At 40.1% G+C, this 16,511-nt stretch overlaps 1 protein-coding gene across 1 annotated transcript in view; it reads left to right on the top strand.

The window, feature by feature from the left end:
* The window catches only part of Stxbp3 (syntaxin binding protein 3), a 46,887-nt gene that overhangs the window by 23,938 nt on the left and 6,438 nt on the right, over positions 1–16,511 (top strand). Inside the window, exons 7-16 of the mRNA XM_028757388.1 lie at positions 250–404; positions 3,822–3,912; positions 6,806–6,930; positions 10,588–10,683; positions 10,805–10,862; positions 12,082–12,147; positions 13,491–13,571; positions 14,785–14,923; positions 15,482–15,588; positions 16,413–16,505. Coding sequence (XP_028613221.1) covers positions 250–404; positions 3,822–3,912; positions 6,806–6,930; positions 10,588–10,683; positions 10,805–10,862; positions 12,082–12,147; positions 13,491–13,571; positions 14,785–14,923; positions 15,482–15,588; positions 16,413–16,505 — 1,011 coding nt within the window. The remainder of the gene's footprint in view (positions 1–249; positions 405–3,821; positions 3,913–6,805; positions 6,931–10,587; positions 10,684–10,804; positions 10,863–12,081; positions 12,148–13,490; positions 13,572–14,784; positions 14,924–15,481; positions 15,589–16,412; positions 16,506–16,511) is intronic.

Below are 16,511 nucleotides of genomic sequence, written 5' to 3'. Positions count from 1 at the left end.
GGTGAGGCAGAGGAGAGGTGAAGGGGACAGGTGAGGCAGAGGAGAGGGGGAGGGGGACAGGTGAGGCAGAGGAGATGGAGGAGGACAGGTGAGGCAGAGGAGATGGAGGAGGACAGGTGAGGCAGAGGGATCTGAGGAAGAGAAAGACAATGGCTTGTAATGTTTCAAACCGCAGCTGTGTTTTTTAAAATATATTTTTAGAATCAAGTCTCTTAGATTGACAGTATAACTTTTTTTGGCCTAACTTAGGTTTATACTCTTGATGTACCAGACGCATTCTATTACTGTTACAGTCCAGACCCTAGTAATGCCAGCAGGAAAGAAGCCGTCATGGAAGCAATGGCTGAGCAGATTGTGACAGTGTGTGCCACTCTGGATGAAAACCCTGGAGTACGGTATAAGAGGTAAGGTGTGTGTGTGCTGCTCGATCGTGGTGAGGTGAGGCCGACACACACACACCACGGTTCTGCTTTTTTGTATCACTTTGCAAAATAGATTTTCCTTGCATAGTTGCCATGCCCTGCATAGAGAAGAGTTCAGGTTTATGCTTCAGATCATACAGTAGCTAATAGCCTCTGTTACTGAATTTTAGAACTTAAATTTAGTTCCAAATTTAGTTTCATTTATTTATAGAAAGTTTTTTTAAAAGATGTAAGGTTCAACTTTTATACCACATACCTTTATTTACTTGTTTCTTTATGAAAATCAAGTTACAGTAAAGTGTATTTGTTTTATGAAAGTTTGTTAGTTTGTTCCATATGAACAGTAGCATTTGAGCCTCCTGTGAGAAACAGCATCCGCAGTTTCCCAGAGGCTGCTGGTCCTTTCAGCCACCTCCCTTCTCCCTCTCCAGGACCGCCTGCTACTCACTCACCTTTGACATGCAGCTTAGTTTTGTCTAATTTTGAGCTAGTGTAGATGGATCTTAGGACTGTGTTTGTTTCATAGTTTTTTGTCAGTCACTTGGATTTTAATCCTAGCTCTGCTACTGGCTGTGTTTAATCTAGTCTTAGAATTATAAGTCTTAGAATTTATAATTTTAAAATAGGAATGATGATAATAGTTTTCTCATGGAGTTATTAGAATGAAAGGAGTTTGCCTGTAAATCATGAAGAAAGATGGTGACTACACTCTACTGCTACATGTAGTGAGTGTATCTTTGACTTTCCTTGAGCAGATTCTTTACCCGAATATTGGCATTTGTCCAATTGATAGATGAAACATTTAACTGCAAATTTATGTACTACTATAAACTCCGTCATTCTCAAAGTCCACATTCTAGAATCTGCTATTGGGGGCTAGCAAATGGCTCAGCAGATAAAGGAGCTTACTACCAAGGGCTGGAGGGATGCTCTTGAGTTTGAGCTACAAGACCTATGTGATAAAAGAAGAAAGTCAATTGTCATAAGCTGTCCTCCGACCTTTGTACTTGGCACTACTCCATGCTAGTGTCCACAGATAAAACAGACAAACAAACGTAAAAAGGAGTAAAATCTACTGTTTATTATTAAAGCGGTATAGTAAATGTCTTTAACTCAGATATCCCTGGATAAACTTTTAACCTTGGGAATTAGAAAACGTGTAAATAATATGCTAATTACAAGCTTTACTTAGTGGTGCTGAGCTAAGTGATTTGCCTCTTGCTGGAGTTTAGTGTCTTTTAAGCTTATACTGTTGATGGTGTGTTATGCTCAGGGGAACGAGTAAACCTAAACCATTTTATAATCTAATGCTTTACCTATAGACATGTTTTAAATCACTAAAAACTAAGACTTTTGATGAATTTAAATATTGTATTATAGATTATTTATTCATATTTATTAATATTTTATTGATAGCAATTATTAATAGCATTAATATGATGTTTCATTGTTAATTGTTTTATTGTTGGTGATAATAATTATTATTATTAAATTTAAGTGAAATTTAAAAATTCTGGGACTGAAAGATGGCTCCATTGATAAAATTCTTGCTGGGCAAGCATGAGGATCAGAGTTCAGGTCACCAGCAGTCACATAAACCTGGCTATAATGGTGTACATCCCTGTAACACCAGCACTCGGGGAGTGGCCAGCCAGTCGAGCTGAAGGCTAAACTCCACATTCAGTGAGAAGCCCTGTCTCAAAAAATAAAGAGTGACAGAGAAAAGCCCAATATTGACCTCTGGCTTCCACAGGCACGCACACGCACACACACGCCAATACATAACCTGTTCTTTAAAAATACGCTGTATTACCCGGGCAGTGGTGGTGCACGCCTTTAATCCCAGCACTTGGGAGGCAGAGGCAGGTGGATTTCTGAGTTCGTGGCCAGCCTGGTCTACAGAGCGAGTTCCAGGACAGCCAGGACTACACAGAGAAACCCTGTCTTGAAAAACCAAAAAAAAAAAAAAAAAGGAATACGCTGTATTAAGATAAATTCTAAAATAAAATCATTTCCTTTTTAAAACATTTTTCTGCAAAAAATGTATAAATCACTGTTTGTAAATGTGCCTTTATTTTATTATTTTATTTGGTTTTGATTTTTTGAGACAGAGCTTCTCTGTAGCTCTGGATCTCCTGGAACTCACTTTATAGACCAGACTGGCCTTGAACTCACAGAGATCCACTTGCCTCAGCCTCCCAGAATGCTGGGACTAAAGGTGTGTACCATCACCTCCTGACTAGTGTACCTCCTGGCTAGTGTACATTTGTTTTTAAAATATAAAACTAAAAGATTCTTAAACATTTTAAAAAGCCTTGGGGCTGGAGAGATGGCTTAGCGGTTAAGAGCACTGACTGCTTTTCTAGAGATCCTGGGTTCAATTCCCACCAAACACATGATGATCACAACCATCTGTAATAGGATCCGATGCCCTCTTTTGGTGTGCATGAAGGATGAAGACAAAGCACTCATATAAAATAAGTAAATCTTTAAAAATATATAAATAAAAAGCCTCATATGGGGACCCCCCCATTCCTCTTTTTCTCATGTTAGTGTGATAGACGAAAATCATTTTCCAACATTTTTCTTGTGGGTTTATAAAATATACTAGTACCACTGATCATGAAGTTACCATTTGAAGTATGATGCTGCCATCTTATTTTTTTGCTGTAAAATATTTGTTTACTTTTATTTATATTTTGTGTCTTTGCCTGTATGAATTCGTGTGTACCACATGTGCAATTACCCCAGCGGTCAGAAGAGGACTGGAGTTACAGGCAGTTGTTAACTGCCTGACATAGGTTCTAGAAACAAAAGCCAGGTCCCCAGCAAGAGCAGTAAGCCCTTTAAATCACTGAGTGGGTCTCCATTTTATAAGACAGAGTAAAGCTATATGGGAAGACTGAGTCACAGCGAGTATGGGAGCGAATGCCACACTGAGTGAGTGAGTGGGGGCTGTCATTGTCACTTCTCCATTTGGAAAGCAGATTGGTTATTTTTAGAAAAGTTGAAAATGCACACACCCTTTGTCCCAGGATTCATACCTATATTTGCAGTGGACATAGAGAGATGTGTCAAGCATATTGGTTTCCATGTTGTTTATAATGTATGAAATTGAGAATGGTTTCAGTGGCTTTCAAAGGACTGAATGTATTGACGGAGGGAGGGATATGGGGATGGTACTTTGTATGTACTGTTTTATTCCCTCGTGCTAAAAATGTCTGAAGCACGTGCTGAGGCAGTGGCAATTATGTGGCATTTGATATCTGAAGTTTTCTATGTTTATAAATCATTTTATTTTCTAAATCTAAAGTGGTTAAGTCTTGTTTTAGAATTTAACTTTATAGTATTGTAAAGTGTCCTGAAAGGTAATTGTTAAAACATTTGTTCCATTTTTAGTAAACCACTAGATAATGCCAGTAAGCTTGCACAGCTGGTTGAAAAAAAGCTTGAAGACTACTACAAAATTGATGAAAAAGGCCTAATAAAGGTAATTTATAAATGGCAAACAGTGACTCTACATAAAGTGTGTATTTCTTTTATAAGTCAAAAGCAATCTGTTGTTTTCTAGTATTGATTTGGGGAGCACTAAGGTGGGTCTCAAGTTCTGATTTAAGAGTCCTCAAGTGGAAAATTTAGTGGATTGTACTTTGATAGTGTGGCCTGGGGGGGAGGCTGGAGGCTTTGAACTCAGCAGGGAGTCCACATCTTGGCTCTGTCACTTGATTAATAATTTGTTTATTAAAGCAAATTATAGAACTTCTTTGAACTAAATTTTTGTCTCCAGAAAGTGGAAAAAATAATGCCTATTTTTAAGCTAATGAAATATTAAATGAGCTAATGTCTATGAAGTCTTCAAAATAATGCCTTCTACTAGGTTAATATTTAATAAATGCTTGGATTCCCACTATTACTAGTTCTGCAAGCTTGAATTGTTTCATATCTCTGAAATGAATGGGATAATGTGTGCCTTGTTTGGTTGGTATGAGAGTTAGGTGACGTAACATTCAAGTATTTTCTACATGGAAGAATAATTAACAACCTTTATTGCTGTCTTCTAAAAATTAAACAATGTAACCAAAGACCTGGGGAATGCCAGCATGTAGGTGTGGCCAGAGAACGAAGAGCCTGAGGAAGGAGATGGACAAATGGTGTCAGGGCTGAGACTCTGAATCTCAGTAGCTACAGAGTAAAGGCCGAACTATCCTAGTTTAGAAGAGGATTGGCCAGGAACCACCGACTGGCAGTGTTGTGCAGTAAGTGGCTGCAGAGGAATATACAGAATACAGTGGCAGCACAGGCTAGGGTTACCTTATCTGAACCAGTCCTGGGAAGCATCACAGGATGAGGCCCGTGAGCTTCAAGAATGAGGAGAGCATAGTAAAGGGAGATTTTGCAAGAGAAGCAAGAGTCTGGGTAGAGACAGAGGTAAAATTCAGTGTTAAACAACATGGATGGGAGATGTCAATTTAGATGTAGTGCTGGTTACTTGAAAAGTTAGTGACATTTGGCTTGGGGGTGTAGTACAAGTTATTCTGTTAGAAAATAGTGGCTTAATAAATGTAATAGGCTGTGAACAGAAATATTTGTTAAATCAAGGAATGATAGTAAATGATAGTTTCAGTGGGAAAAGGCAAAGTATTCTCTCCCTCTTTCTCCTTTTATTCTTTCTCCTGGGAAATTATTCATCCTTCAGTTGCTTGACACCTTTCCTTTATTCAAGCACTTGGTAAAGGCTTGCCTCTTCTTGCAGCTCTTCCTGACTCTTCAAACCAAGTGCTACCACCCTGGTCTTTCATATCCTCAGGCTTTTCTATCATACACAGGGTACTGCCCTTTTGTTTGTATGTTTCCACAGACTCACTCATGTACATTGCGTTTCATGGGAGTACATTTAACTTCACAACAATCCTGCAAGGAAGCGCTTCTGTCATTTGGTATAATTTTTACCAATCAAATACTAATGTATGAGAGGTGGAGAGTCTTAGTCAAGGTCATACAGCAAGAAACCAACTGTGGCTGAACTTAACTGATTTGATTCCAAAATATTTTCTTTATCACTGTGTCTTACTGTTTTAGCCTTTATTAGGAGAGTCAGTAATTAACTCAAATGTATTTTGAAAATCTAACTGATATAACTTACCTCTGTCTGCTATGTGTAAATGAATAGGAAATGTCTGAGTTGTAGTTAGTTACCTCTTACTTCTTTGACTAAGAAACTAAAGAATTGGTTACTTTTAAGAGTGAAGTGTGAGCCAGAGTTGGTACCATAGGCCTGCAATCCTAGTTACTTTGGAGGCTGAGGAGGGAAGATCACAAGTTCAAAGACTGCCTGGGTACTAAGTGAGCTCAAGGCTAGCCTATCTCAAAATCAAAAGTGGAAAGCTTAGTGGTACAGCATCTGCCTGGCATGAAACCTTAGTGTGAGCCTCACCACCACCACCTCTTCACCTCAAAAGAATTGTAGACAGTTCCAACAATAGCAGTAGAATTTCCCAGCAATGTTACTCACTCAAGTTACTGTCTGAGTGGTCCATGTTGTTTTTTAATTAATATTAACAAGGTTTTCTCATCATTTATAATCCTAGTTTTTGTTAATATGATCTCTACTCTTAAAATAGCATAATAGTTCAAAGTACAAGCATTGAAATAGAGCTGGCTTGGGTTTAAAACTCCATTCCACCAGTTAGCGCTGTGTGTGACCTGCAGAATTACTTAATCCTAAGCTTTAATGGCCTGTTTTGTCACATGGATATGATAATATCTGTCTTGAGGAGGAACTGTAAGAACTGTGAGGTAGTGCCTCTCTGAAATAAAATGTCCTTCTTGTCTAGCAAATGTCTAACACAAAGGACTCAACTACTAACTACTATTCTTAATTTATGTCAGCCTTCTTATTTGCGGAACTGAATGTGTAAGAAGATAACATTGGCCAGGCCTAGTAGTATGTGTCTGTAGGCCCTGCATGTGGGAATGCTGAGGATATATGTTGAGTCTACAGCCAGCCTGGGCTACATACATAGTGAACACCTATCCTAGAAAAACAAGAAAAGAAAGAAAAGGTATTTAGTGAAAGCCAAATGTCATTTCTTCAAAGAAAATTTGGAACAATTATATTGTTGTATTTAGCCTCTTAACCTAATTATGAAAATGATAGTTGCATAGTCTTGTTTTCCCTACTATGCCACTCATAGTTCTGTTCATTTTAATGTGACTTCACCTTCTTAAGGCAGTTAACCATTTGTTTTGTTTTATTGTGTGATTTTTGTCTTTTGTGTGTTTTTGTTGAAGGAAAGGATTAAACTTTCTTTCTAAGATATTAAAAATGTGTTCATATTAAAGGTACTGAAATTTCTTAAGATAATTTTATCTTGTTATTCTAGGGTAAAACTCAGTCCCAGCTCTTAATAATTGACCGTGGCTTTGACCCTGTGTCCACTGTCCTGCATGAACTGACCTTTCAGGCAATGGCATATGATCTACTACCAATTGAGAATGATACATACAAGCAAGTATAAACTGAAGGGCTCATAGAGGGCGTGTAGACAGACTGTGTAATGACTGACAATGGGGGCAGAATCTGGAGGACCTGGAGCCTGCTTATTCAGAGACCTTCCCTCTCTCTCACTCCGGTAACTGGAACCCTGACAGAAGCTAATAGGCAGCTTGCTTCAGAGCTTTTAAGTGGACTGGCTTCCTTGTCTATCCTATGGTAGCAGTGCATATAAACAAGTTGAATTCAGACTTTTTACTTACATTCAGAGTCAATGCCAGGCCCATTGTTATATTTCATATATGTTATATTCAAAATGATTAGGCTGTGTTTATTCTAAATCATATACCCAAAAATTATTGTTGTAACCCTTAAATAGGGATATTACTTTTAAAGTAAGGGCAGGTAACCGAAGTGAACAATGTTTCTTAAGAAACTGCTATACTTAGTGTTGCATGATTTACACACGCGCATGTGCGTGCACGCGCACACAGATACATGCACCACTGTGCTTTCTGACATCATGATCTCTAAGTCCAAATAGTCTTTTTCTAGCCAAGATTTGCTTGTTGAAGCCAGACATACAGCGCATGTCTGTAATTTCAGCACTCAGGAGCCTTTAGCAGAAGAATCAGGAGTTTGATGCTACCCTAGGCTGCATGGCAGGTTTCATGGCAGACAGACTTACTGCTTGAACACAGCAGTAAAAATGAACATTAGCTTTATGAGATTGTGCTTATGTTGATTTGTAGAGCTGGGTCCAATGGTTCACACCTATAATTCTAGCTGTTTGGGAGGGTTAGGCAGGAGGATCACATGTTCAAGGCCAGCCTGGGCAATTTATTAAGATTCCCAACTAAAAAAAAAATTTAAACTTAAATGAAGAAAAAGAAGACTTAGTTGTACAGCATGTGCCTAGCATGCATGAGGCCCTACAGTAAATCCATTGTACCACAAGATAACCTAATTAGTTAATTAATACCAGTTTTATTAAAGTTACTTTGATAATTATGATACTTTGCAATTTTTCTTAATTTTTGTATTTCCCATTGTGTTTTTACTTGCATTACAATTAAATCCTGCTTTTTATTATTTATTTATTTATTTATTTATTTTTAGTTACTTTATATTGCTTGTATCTACATTAGGAAATCAGCAGAGGCATTTTTGTATTATGAAAATTGCTTTCCAAAGTTTGTTTGGGATTTTGAGAAGTATTTCCCACACCCTTGTTATCATTTAGGTCTCCAGGATGGCTCAGTAGGTTTTGAAAAGAATCTGATATCAGACAGTAGATAATTTGGTTCTAGACTTATAGAAGTTTTGGACAGTACTCACCTAGTATTAAAAGTGTGTTCTTCCTAAGTTTGCTTGCAAACAAAGGAAGATTTAGTTGCTTACAAGTAAGGAAGGGAGTTAATGTTTTAAAAGACAGTTTTACCTTTCACTGAATCACAAAAGTTCAGAAAGAAGACTAGTGTGGGAATAGAAACTCCCTCTGCTCCATCAGTTTTTACGTAGGAAATGATTTCTTATTAAAAACTACTGTGGTAGTTTGCTGTGTGAGTGTGTGTGTGTGTGTGTGTGTGTGTGTGTGTAGGGACACATGTGCCCCTTCATGCATGTGGAGTTCTGAAGACAGTCAAGTAGAGTGAGTTATCACCTTCCCCATGGGACCCAGTGGTTAGACTCAGAAACTTAGGCTGTGTCAGCCTTCTGTGGTGAGAGCTTTAATCCACTGAGCCAGCCCAGAAGTACCTTCTCTACCTCTATTTTACTAAATCCAAGTCTGATCTCATGTTCCTTCTTAATCCCTGCTTCTTAGGGTTTGAATGTTCTGGGATTTTAGTTTGGGGATTCAGTTTACATACTTTCAGAAGCACATTAATCTCAAGGTTTGTCTTACCTTGGCTCCCACATTATGTGTCTTCTGAACTTTAGCCTCATCAAGTCCCTAGTGAATGTCTTCATTTGAAATATGTGGTGAGCATCTTTAACTTGTGTGTCTACACCTGAGTTGCTGGTGGCACCTTCAAAGTACAAAGCCATTGCTCCCCATAGTAAATGCAACTCCTGTCTCATGGTTACTCAGGCCAAAATTTCAACCATGGACAATCAAGTTCAAAAACACTCAAGTAGTAAATATTCATGACTACATTTTAAAGAGCTATCTAATTTTTCAACTGGAGAGCAGTCTTACCCTTGAGCTCATGATATTGCCCAGACTGACTTCCAACTCAGTTTTCCTGCAGACTTCTAATTGATCTTTAATGCTTTGCTTCGTCTGTCCTACCACCCTTTAAGTCTTTCCCCAACTCAGAGGAGAAAGAGAGTCTTAGTAAGATCTACCTCAGTGAATGTCACTTCTCTCAGAACTTAAATGACTTTCCGTTTTCCTCAGAGAAAAAGGCAAAGTGGATACAGTAGTCCCTAAGCCTCACATCCCCTCTGTTCCCTTCCACCCTATTGCCTGCTATTCACCCTGTGTTCACATACTGTAGTGGGACTCATGTTCCTGCTAATCTCTGTCACACATTTCCTCCCAGGGTCTCACTATGTAGCCCTGGCTGGTGTGGATTTTATTATTTAGACCAGGCTGGCTTTGAACTCACAGATCCATCTGCCTCTGCCTCCCAGGAGCTAGGAGTAGTGCCCCTGTACTGCTGGTTTGCTTATATGCCACTTAAACAGCAAAGGTACTATGTAAGCACACATTGGTATTCTGCATGACAAAGGGCTTCTTCCATCCTTAGGTCAGCCTTGTAGCAAAACACAGCCATTTATCTTTGGGTATCTTAACTAAGACCACACAGGAAGATTGTTTTGTAAATCAAGCTTATAATTTAGGGGTTATGGAAATTATTGCATTCATATAGCAAAAAATCTACATTGTCCATAGTTCAGAACTGAGGAAACGCTGTGTAGTCCCTAATATTGCCTCAGGAAATTAACATTCCCAAGAACAGATGAGTCCATTGCATGGTTCCATGAACCTCTTGCATTGCTGTGGACTCCAGCAGAACTTATTAAAGCTGTCATAACATTTTTTACAACCTATTAGTTTTTCTCATTTCTTCCTATTCTTTAAAGGAGGTGTGATTATAGGGTTGTATAGGAGTCAAGCAGCAGATGGTGTATGTTATTTGTGAATTTTGTAGCAAACACTTTCAACAGCCTATTTGGAGTGGCAGTTCTTTTCTTAACATGTTTGATGCTGAGTTGTTAGCACATCAGTCATCTTAAGCGATTACAGACATAACCACTTGTGCATTCCATGTTGCTGACAGTGGTTGATTAGTCTTCATTGTCTTTGCTGTTTGGGCTGGGTGTCGAGGTGTATGTAACTCTGGCTGTCCTGAACACTGTATCAGGATGACCTTGACTCTAGTCCTCCTAACCTCTGCCTTCTAAATGCACTATACCTATACTTTTATTCTTAAAGCTGACTGTAGGGTGCTAAAGTTTTGCTTTGCACGGTGACATTCTGCCAAGACCTAACATTTGAGAGGAAAAAGATGTTATGCTTTAGGTTTTCTGCTTTGGGGTATGATCCTTTCGGTAGCAGGCTGAATCTGTACTTCAGTTTGTTTTTCAGAATTATTGTCTGGAAAAATGTTTCTTCTGCCTTCTGAGGTAGAGAATCCAAAATATGTTCTCCTCGGTTTATCATAGGTACAAAACAGATGGGAAAGAGAAGGAGGCAATTCTCGAAGAAGACGACGACCTGTGGGTACGGGTTCGGCACCGGCACATCGCGGTTGTGTTGGAGTACGTGAGCCTGTTCTAACTTTATTCTATAGTTTTTAGGTTAAATTACTAAGGTATATTTTATAGCCTTTAAACAGTTTTGTAAAGAACTAACTTAGATGTTTTTCTGACAATCTGACAGGGAAATTCCAAAGCTTATGAAGGAAATTTCATCAACAAAGAAAGCTACAGAGGGGAAGGTGAGAGTCTGTCAAGGTGATGCAAGAGTACATGTTTTATTTTTAAAGACAAAGCCTTACACAGTTGACAGTGAAAAAGATGAAAACTGCCGTTAACTTGTCTATTTGGGGACATTCCAACACAGTGAAATAGAGAAAGTCTTATGCGACCATTAACTCATTTTCAAAAATTAGTTACTCCCATTAAAATTTAGTTTTGAAAGCCCATTTAGTCAGTTTCAACAGTGCATAGAAATGGAGTTTTGTTTTGTAAGACAGGGCACTTACTGTGTTGCCCTGGCTGTCTTGTCGACAAGGCTGGCTGCGAAGTCCCAGAGCTCCATCTGCTCCTGAGCGCACGAGTGCTGTTATGCTTTGTAGAGCCTGAAGACAGCTCAGTGAAGCCCATTCTCTCTGTCCGTCTCCATGGGATCTTCGATCATGGCCAGCTCTTTCACCTGTTGAGCCATCTGTGACTCTGTTTAGGCTAGTTCTAGTTTTAGATTTAGTTTACTTGTACACAGTTTTAATGTCCTTCATCTTGTTTGATTTAATCTTTCTAGCTCCTCGAGTTGGACATTTAGAATATTGATGTTTAACTTCTCTCCCACCGTTTCTGTTCGAGTTACTTCCTTGTTGCCATTGCCAAGCCCTAGGGCTTGGAATAGTGTTCTTTCTCTTTCTTTCATTTCTGGTGTTATTTGAGATGTGATCTGAATGTCGCAGTGTTTGCTTACGTGTTTTTGTTTTGTCTGAATCAGAATGCTACCATGTCCTTAGCACTGAGACTCTTCTGCAGTCCCTGTCAGTGCTCAGCTCCCTAGCTGTTCTCCACTGGGCCTTGGAGTGCTGCACCCGTAGTTGTACAGATTAGGGGTGTAAGGACAGCCACTGCACAGGGTTTTATCTTATGTTCTGGCTGGTTCCTTTCTCTCTATAGCTCTGAGCCTGTGAAACCTACCTAGGCAGCCATGAGGGAAACATCCCTGGGGACAGGCAGGCGGAGCGCGGGATCAGCTGCTGGGTTATCAGCTGCCCAGAAGGTTCTGCTTTGTCTGCAGGGAAGAGGAAGACTGGATGGCAGCTGCTTTACTGTGATGGTCAGAAGCCCCTAGCACTCTTTTAAAACCTAGCATGTTTACTAAACTGGCTATGTTTCTCAAGATGTAAGAGTTCTGGATTGAAAAGCTGTAATGTGGAATATCTGAAGGATGGGTTTCTTTCATTTGTTTGATTCCAGACATCACTTAGCGCTCTTACCCAGCTGATGAAAAAGATGCCGCACTTCCGAAAACAGATCTCAAAGGTAAGTAAGGCCCTGCCTGGGTGCTCTGCCTTTGACTGTCTGTCTGATCCCATGGGCCAGCTTAGCAGGGTTCCTGGAACAGTTGCTGATGTTGTCTTCCCAACCTTTACTGAAGATCTGAGAAACGCCCAAACTGACCACAGCAGCCACTGACTTTCCCATCAACATCATTTGTATTGTTTAAACACTTAAAGAAAGATTTGTCTTGAACAGCTGAACAGATTTTAGTATTTATTTATCAAACCCATAGAAAAATTCAGCGTGAAATTAACTAGTGGCATTTTGTCAACCCATACATATTTCCTTAAATGAATAGTTACAAATTAGATTTAAAATTGCTTAAGGTAAAGCTATCCAGATAAACTGACTCACTTCCTTTCCATTCTCTTATCTCCCTCCCTCTCTCCTTCCATCCATCTGTCCATTTATCCATCTATCCATTCATCTTTGGTGGGGGGAGGTGGGTCTCATTCTAGTTCAGACTGAACTGGAACTCACTCTACCCAAGGCTACTGTCAGACTGTGGCGGGTCCTCCTGCCTCATTCTTGAGATTTCTGTGACTCTAGGTAAGCCACCATGCCTAGCCCAGCCTTTCCTATAAATCACTGTCTTTTCACACTTTTATAATGTTGTATTCCAGTCAAGAACCAATAATATAAAAGAGACCTTTTGTTGCTCCTCTTTAGGGTTTGACTTTCCTTTCACTTACCCGTGTCTCCATTATTCTTCAGCCCCCCCACACACACAGATTGAGCACTGTGCTCTGTGTTTGCTGTCTGTGATTACTTCTATCATGTTGACTCTCACTTCCTTTCTTGAGCTGTTTCTCTGTATTCAATGTTTCTTTTCTGTTTTGTTTTGTTTTTCGAGACAGGGTTTCTCTGTGTAGCCCTGGCTGTCCTGGAACTCACTCTGTAGACCAGACTGGTCTTGAACTCAGAAATCTGCCTGCCTCTGCCTCCCAAGTGCTGGGATTAAAGGCATGCGCCACCACTGCCCGGCCTCAATGTTTCTTTTTTACACTGAAACTCATATTATCTGAAAACTTTAAACTGGGGCTGTTGAGAAGGCTCAGCAGTTAAGGGTACTGACTGTTCTTCCAGGAGATCCCAGTTCATCAGTTCCCAGTGCCCACATGGTGACTCAGTCGTTTGTAACTCCAGTTCCACAGGATCTGATGCCCTCTTCTGGCCTTTGGGCATGAGGCACACACATAACTGACACCCATGCAGGGAAAACACACACACACACACACGTACGCACATTATATAAAGTGTAATATTCTCAATTACACAAAAAGTAATAAGAATGTTGTAAATAATCAGTATCTTCTGGTTTTCAGCAAGTCGTTCATCTTAACTTAGCTGAAGACTGCATGAATAAGTTTAAGCTGAATATTGAGAAGCTCTGCAAAACTGAGCAGGTATGTACAGACCCAAAAACACCCACATCTGTAAGAGATTCCCAGAGCAGCTTTGTAAGCTATTACATAAAGGTCTTGCTCAGTACAGCAGTTGAGTTCCGTAAAATAGACTCTTAGTCAGAGACTCACCTGGGCAGTCAGTATTTGATACCTGATGGCTTTGTGTTACTATAACAAACACTGAAATGATAATCTACTGAGAAAAGGCTTATCTCGGCTCATGGTTTTGGTTGGTTGGGTTTGGTGCTGGGGCCCACTTGGTTGAGAATACTTGAGACTTACGGTATTATAAACAAGTGGCTTCACTGCTTTTAGGCGTGTGGCACATCATAGCAGGGATGTCTGACAGAGCACAAGAGCTCACCTCATGGCGAGGACACCAAGAGGTAGACAGAGTCGAGGACAGCAGTGCCACTGTCCTCTTCAAAGGCACAACAAAGACCTGAAGACCTCCTTCTAGGTCTGCTCTTAATTCCTCCACCTCTCAGAAACACCAAAGTCATCCTTATCATGGGGCCCTGGGGTCAGCACTGACAGGAGTCCCTTCCCTGTGATCTTGAAGTCTGAGCTGTGGAGTGCTACACTAGTGGAGCTTCACTGCTGGGCTTTTCAGGGGCTGTGGTGCATGTGAGCTGTCCCACAGAACTCTGCACCCCATGATTCTGTTTTGATTCTTTTGTTTTTTTGTTTTTAATATTCCCAACTTGTTCAGAATATTACACTAACAGAAATTGAATATAAGTTCCATGCAGTATTAACTATTCTGATAGCCACACTACAAAGTTAAAAAGCAGAGCAGCTCATTGCGGTAATAAATCTAACCTAACCCAGTGTGTCCACACTATTGTTTGAACATGTGAGTAATATTAAAACCGTTGATGAGGGATTTTCCGTTCTTTCAAAAATATTCAGAAATCATTTTATTTTGCACCCAGAACATATCCTGACTCAGATTGAGCGCATCAGAAGTACACACACTCTCACTGTTAGTGGCTCTCACAGTGTCTAGCTCAGGTTTGCACAAGTTTCTCTCCCTCTGATTTGCTCTGTGACCTTTTATATTTTGTTCGATGAATTGTTTGCATCTAACATTCCTGTCTCCTGTGAAATATTATCTGCACCATCAAAATCTGACAGTTTAATAATAGATACTTTTAACAGAAAAGCCAATGTGGATTGTAGAGCACTGTCTGCATTTTACTGTCTGCATTAGGACCTGGCACTTGGAACCGATGCCGAAGGCCAGCGGGTGAAGGACTCCATGCTGGTGCTCCTCCCTGTGCTGCTCAACAAGAACCATGACAACTGTGACAAAATACGGGCGGTCCTGCTCTACATCTTCGGTATTAATGGTAATGGAGTGCCTGCTTGGTCCTAAGTCTGTATTAAAGTCCTAACTCTAAAATCACTTAGCGTAGTCACACCTTACATTCAGTTGCTACATGTTATTTTTATGTGTGTGGTGGGGATGGTACAGTGTGTGTCACAGCCTGTGACTGGAGGTGATTTATTTCTAGATTATACCCACAGACACTGGCGAGCCTCCACGTGGTATCTACTCTGTGATCTTGCAGTTTGGGTTACATTTTGAGTTTTCATTCACCATATGGGTTTCAGGGATCAAACCCAGGCTGTCAGTCTTGGCAGCAAGCACCATTAGCCACTGAGCCGTCTCCCTGCCCCACAAGTCACATTTTAATAACTAGCTTGTTACTGCTCAATGTAAAGGAGTCATGGAGACCTCAAAAGTAACTGCTTAAGTCAGGTGGAGACAAAGGAAATGTCTTAGAAAACTGAGGGAAGCCTGGGGGAGATCACTTTCCTTTAAGCTTTAGTCCCTGTAGTAAGTCCTTCGGTTCTGGAATTAGTTACAGCAGCGGTGTCTGACTGTGCACTCTCACTTTCCGAAGGAACCACTGAAGAAAACCTGGACAGACTGATCCACAATGTAAAGATAGAAGACGAGAGTGATATGATTCGTAACTGGAGTCACCTTGGGGTTCCCATTGTTCCCCCAGTAAGGAAGTGTGTGTGTGTGTGTCTGTCTGTCTGTCTCTGTGTCTGTGTGTCTCTCTGTGTCTGTCTGTCTGTGTGTGTGTCTCTGTGTCTGTGTGTCTGGGTCTGTGTCAGTGTCTGTCTGTCTGTCTCTGTGTCTGTGTATCTGGGTCTGTATCTGTTTGTCTGTGTCTGTGTGGGGATGGGCATATGTTAACTACTTTTGAAGCAGACACACTCCCGTTGTTCCATGAGGTCCGTGTAAGCTAGTTTTGTATTTGGGAATCTTGACTTGTCTTATAGAATTTGATTATTAAGTAAGCATTTAGGGTTTTTTTGTTTTGTTTTTGTTTACATTTTCTGAGACAAAGTCTCATGTAGTCCAGGCTGGCCTCAGACTTACTATGGAAACCAAGGATAACCTTGAACTCTTGTCTGTATCTTTAAATGGTGGTTACAGTTGTGTGCTACCACACCCAGTGTCGGTGTTGCTGGGAACTACTGGGCGAACGCTCTTACCATGAGCTGTATGCCCAGCCCAGTGTTTTGCTTTCATATGTAACCTGAGTACATAAAGTTTTCTAATGAGTTTGTATTTCCTGGCATCTACTGTAATTTGCTCCTTACACTTGTCTCTTTATGATTCATTTGTGCCAGTGGCTGCATCTTAAATGCATCCTTTTATACAGCACTCCTGAGGTATATGCTGTCCAGTGACTAGCATGTACCATCCTAGTGTGGTTCTTTTTTTCTTTTTGAAAGTAGGCAGTTTTGTTGTAATTAAAGCTTTGTTAGAAAATATAATTATATAATAAATGAAATTATTTATTCCTTCAATTATGTTAGTCTCAACAAGCCAAACCACTAAGAAAAGATCGGTCTGCAGAAGAGACTTTTCAGCTTTCTCGATGGACACCTTTTATCAAAGATATCATGGAGGTAAAA

Source organism: Grammomys surdaster, unplaced genomic scaffold (genome assembly GCF_004785775.1).
Source record: "Grammomys surdaster isolate TR1022 unplaced genomic scaffold, NIH_TR_1.0 126158, whole genome shotgun sequence".
Taxonomy (NCBI): domain Eukaryota; kingdom Metazoa; phylum Chordata; class Mammalia; order Rodentia; family Muridae; genus Grammomys; species Grammomys surdaster.
This window is presented reverse-complemented; position numbering and strand designations above follow the sequence as displayed.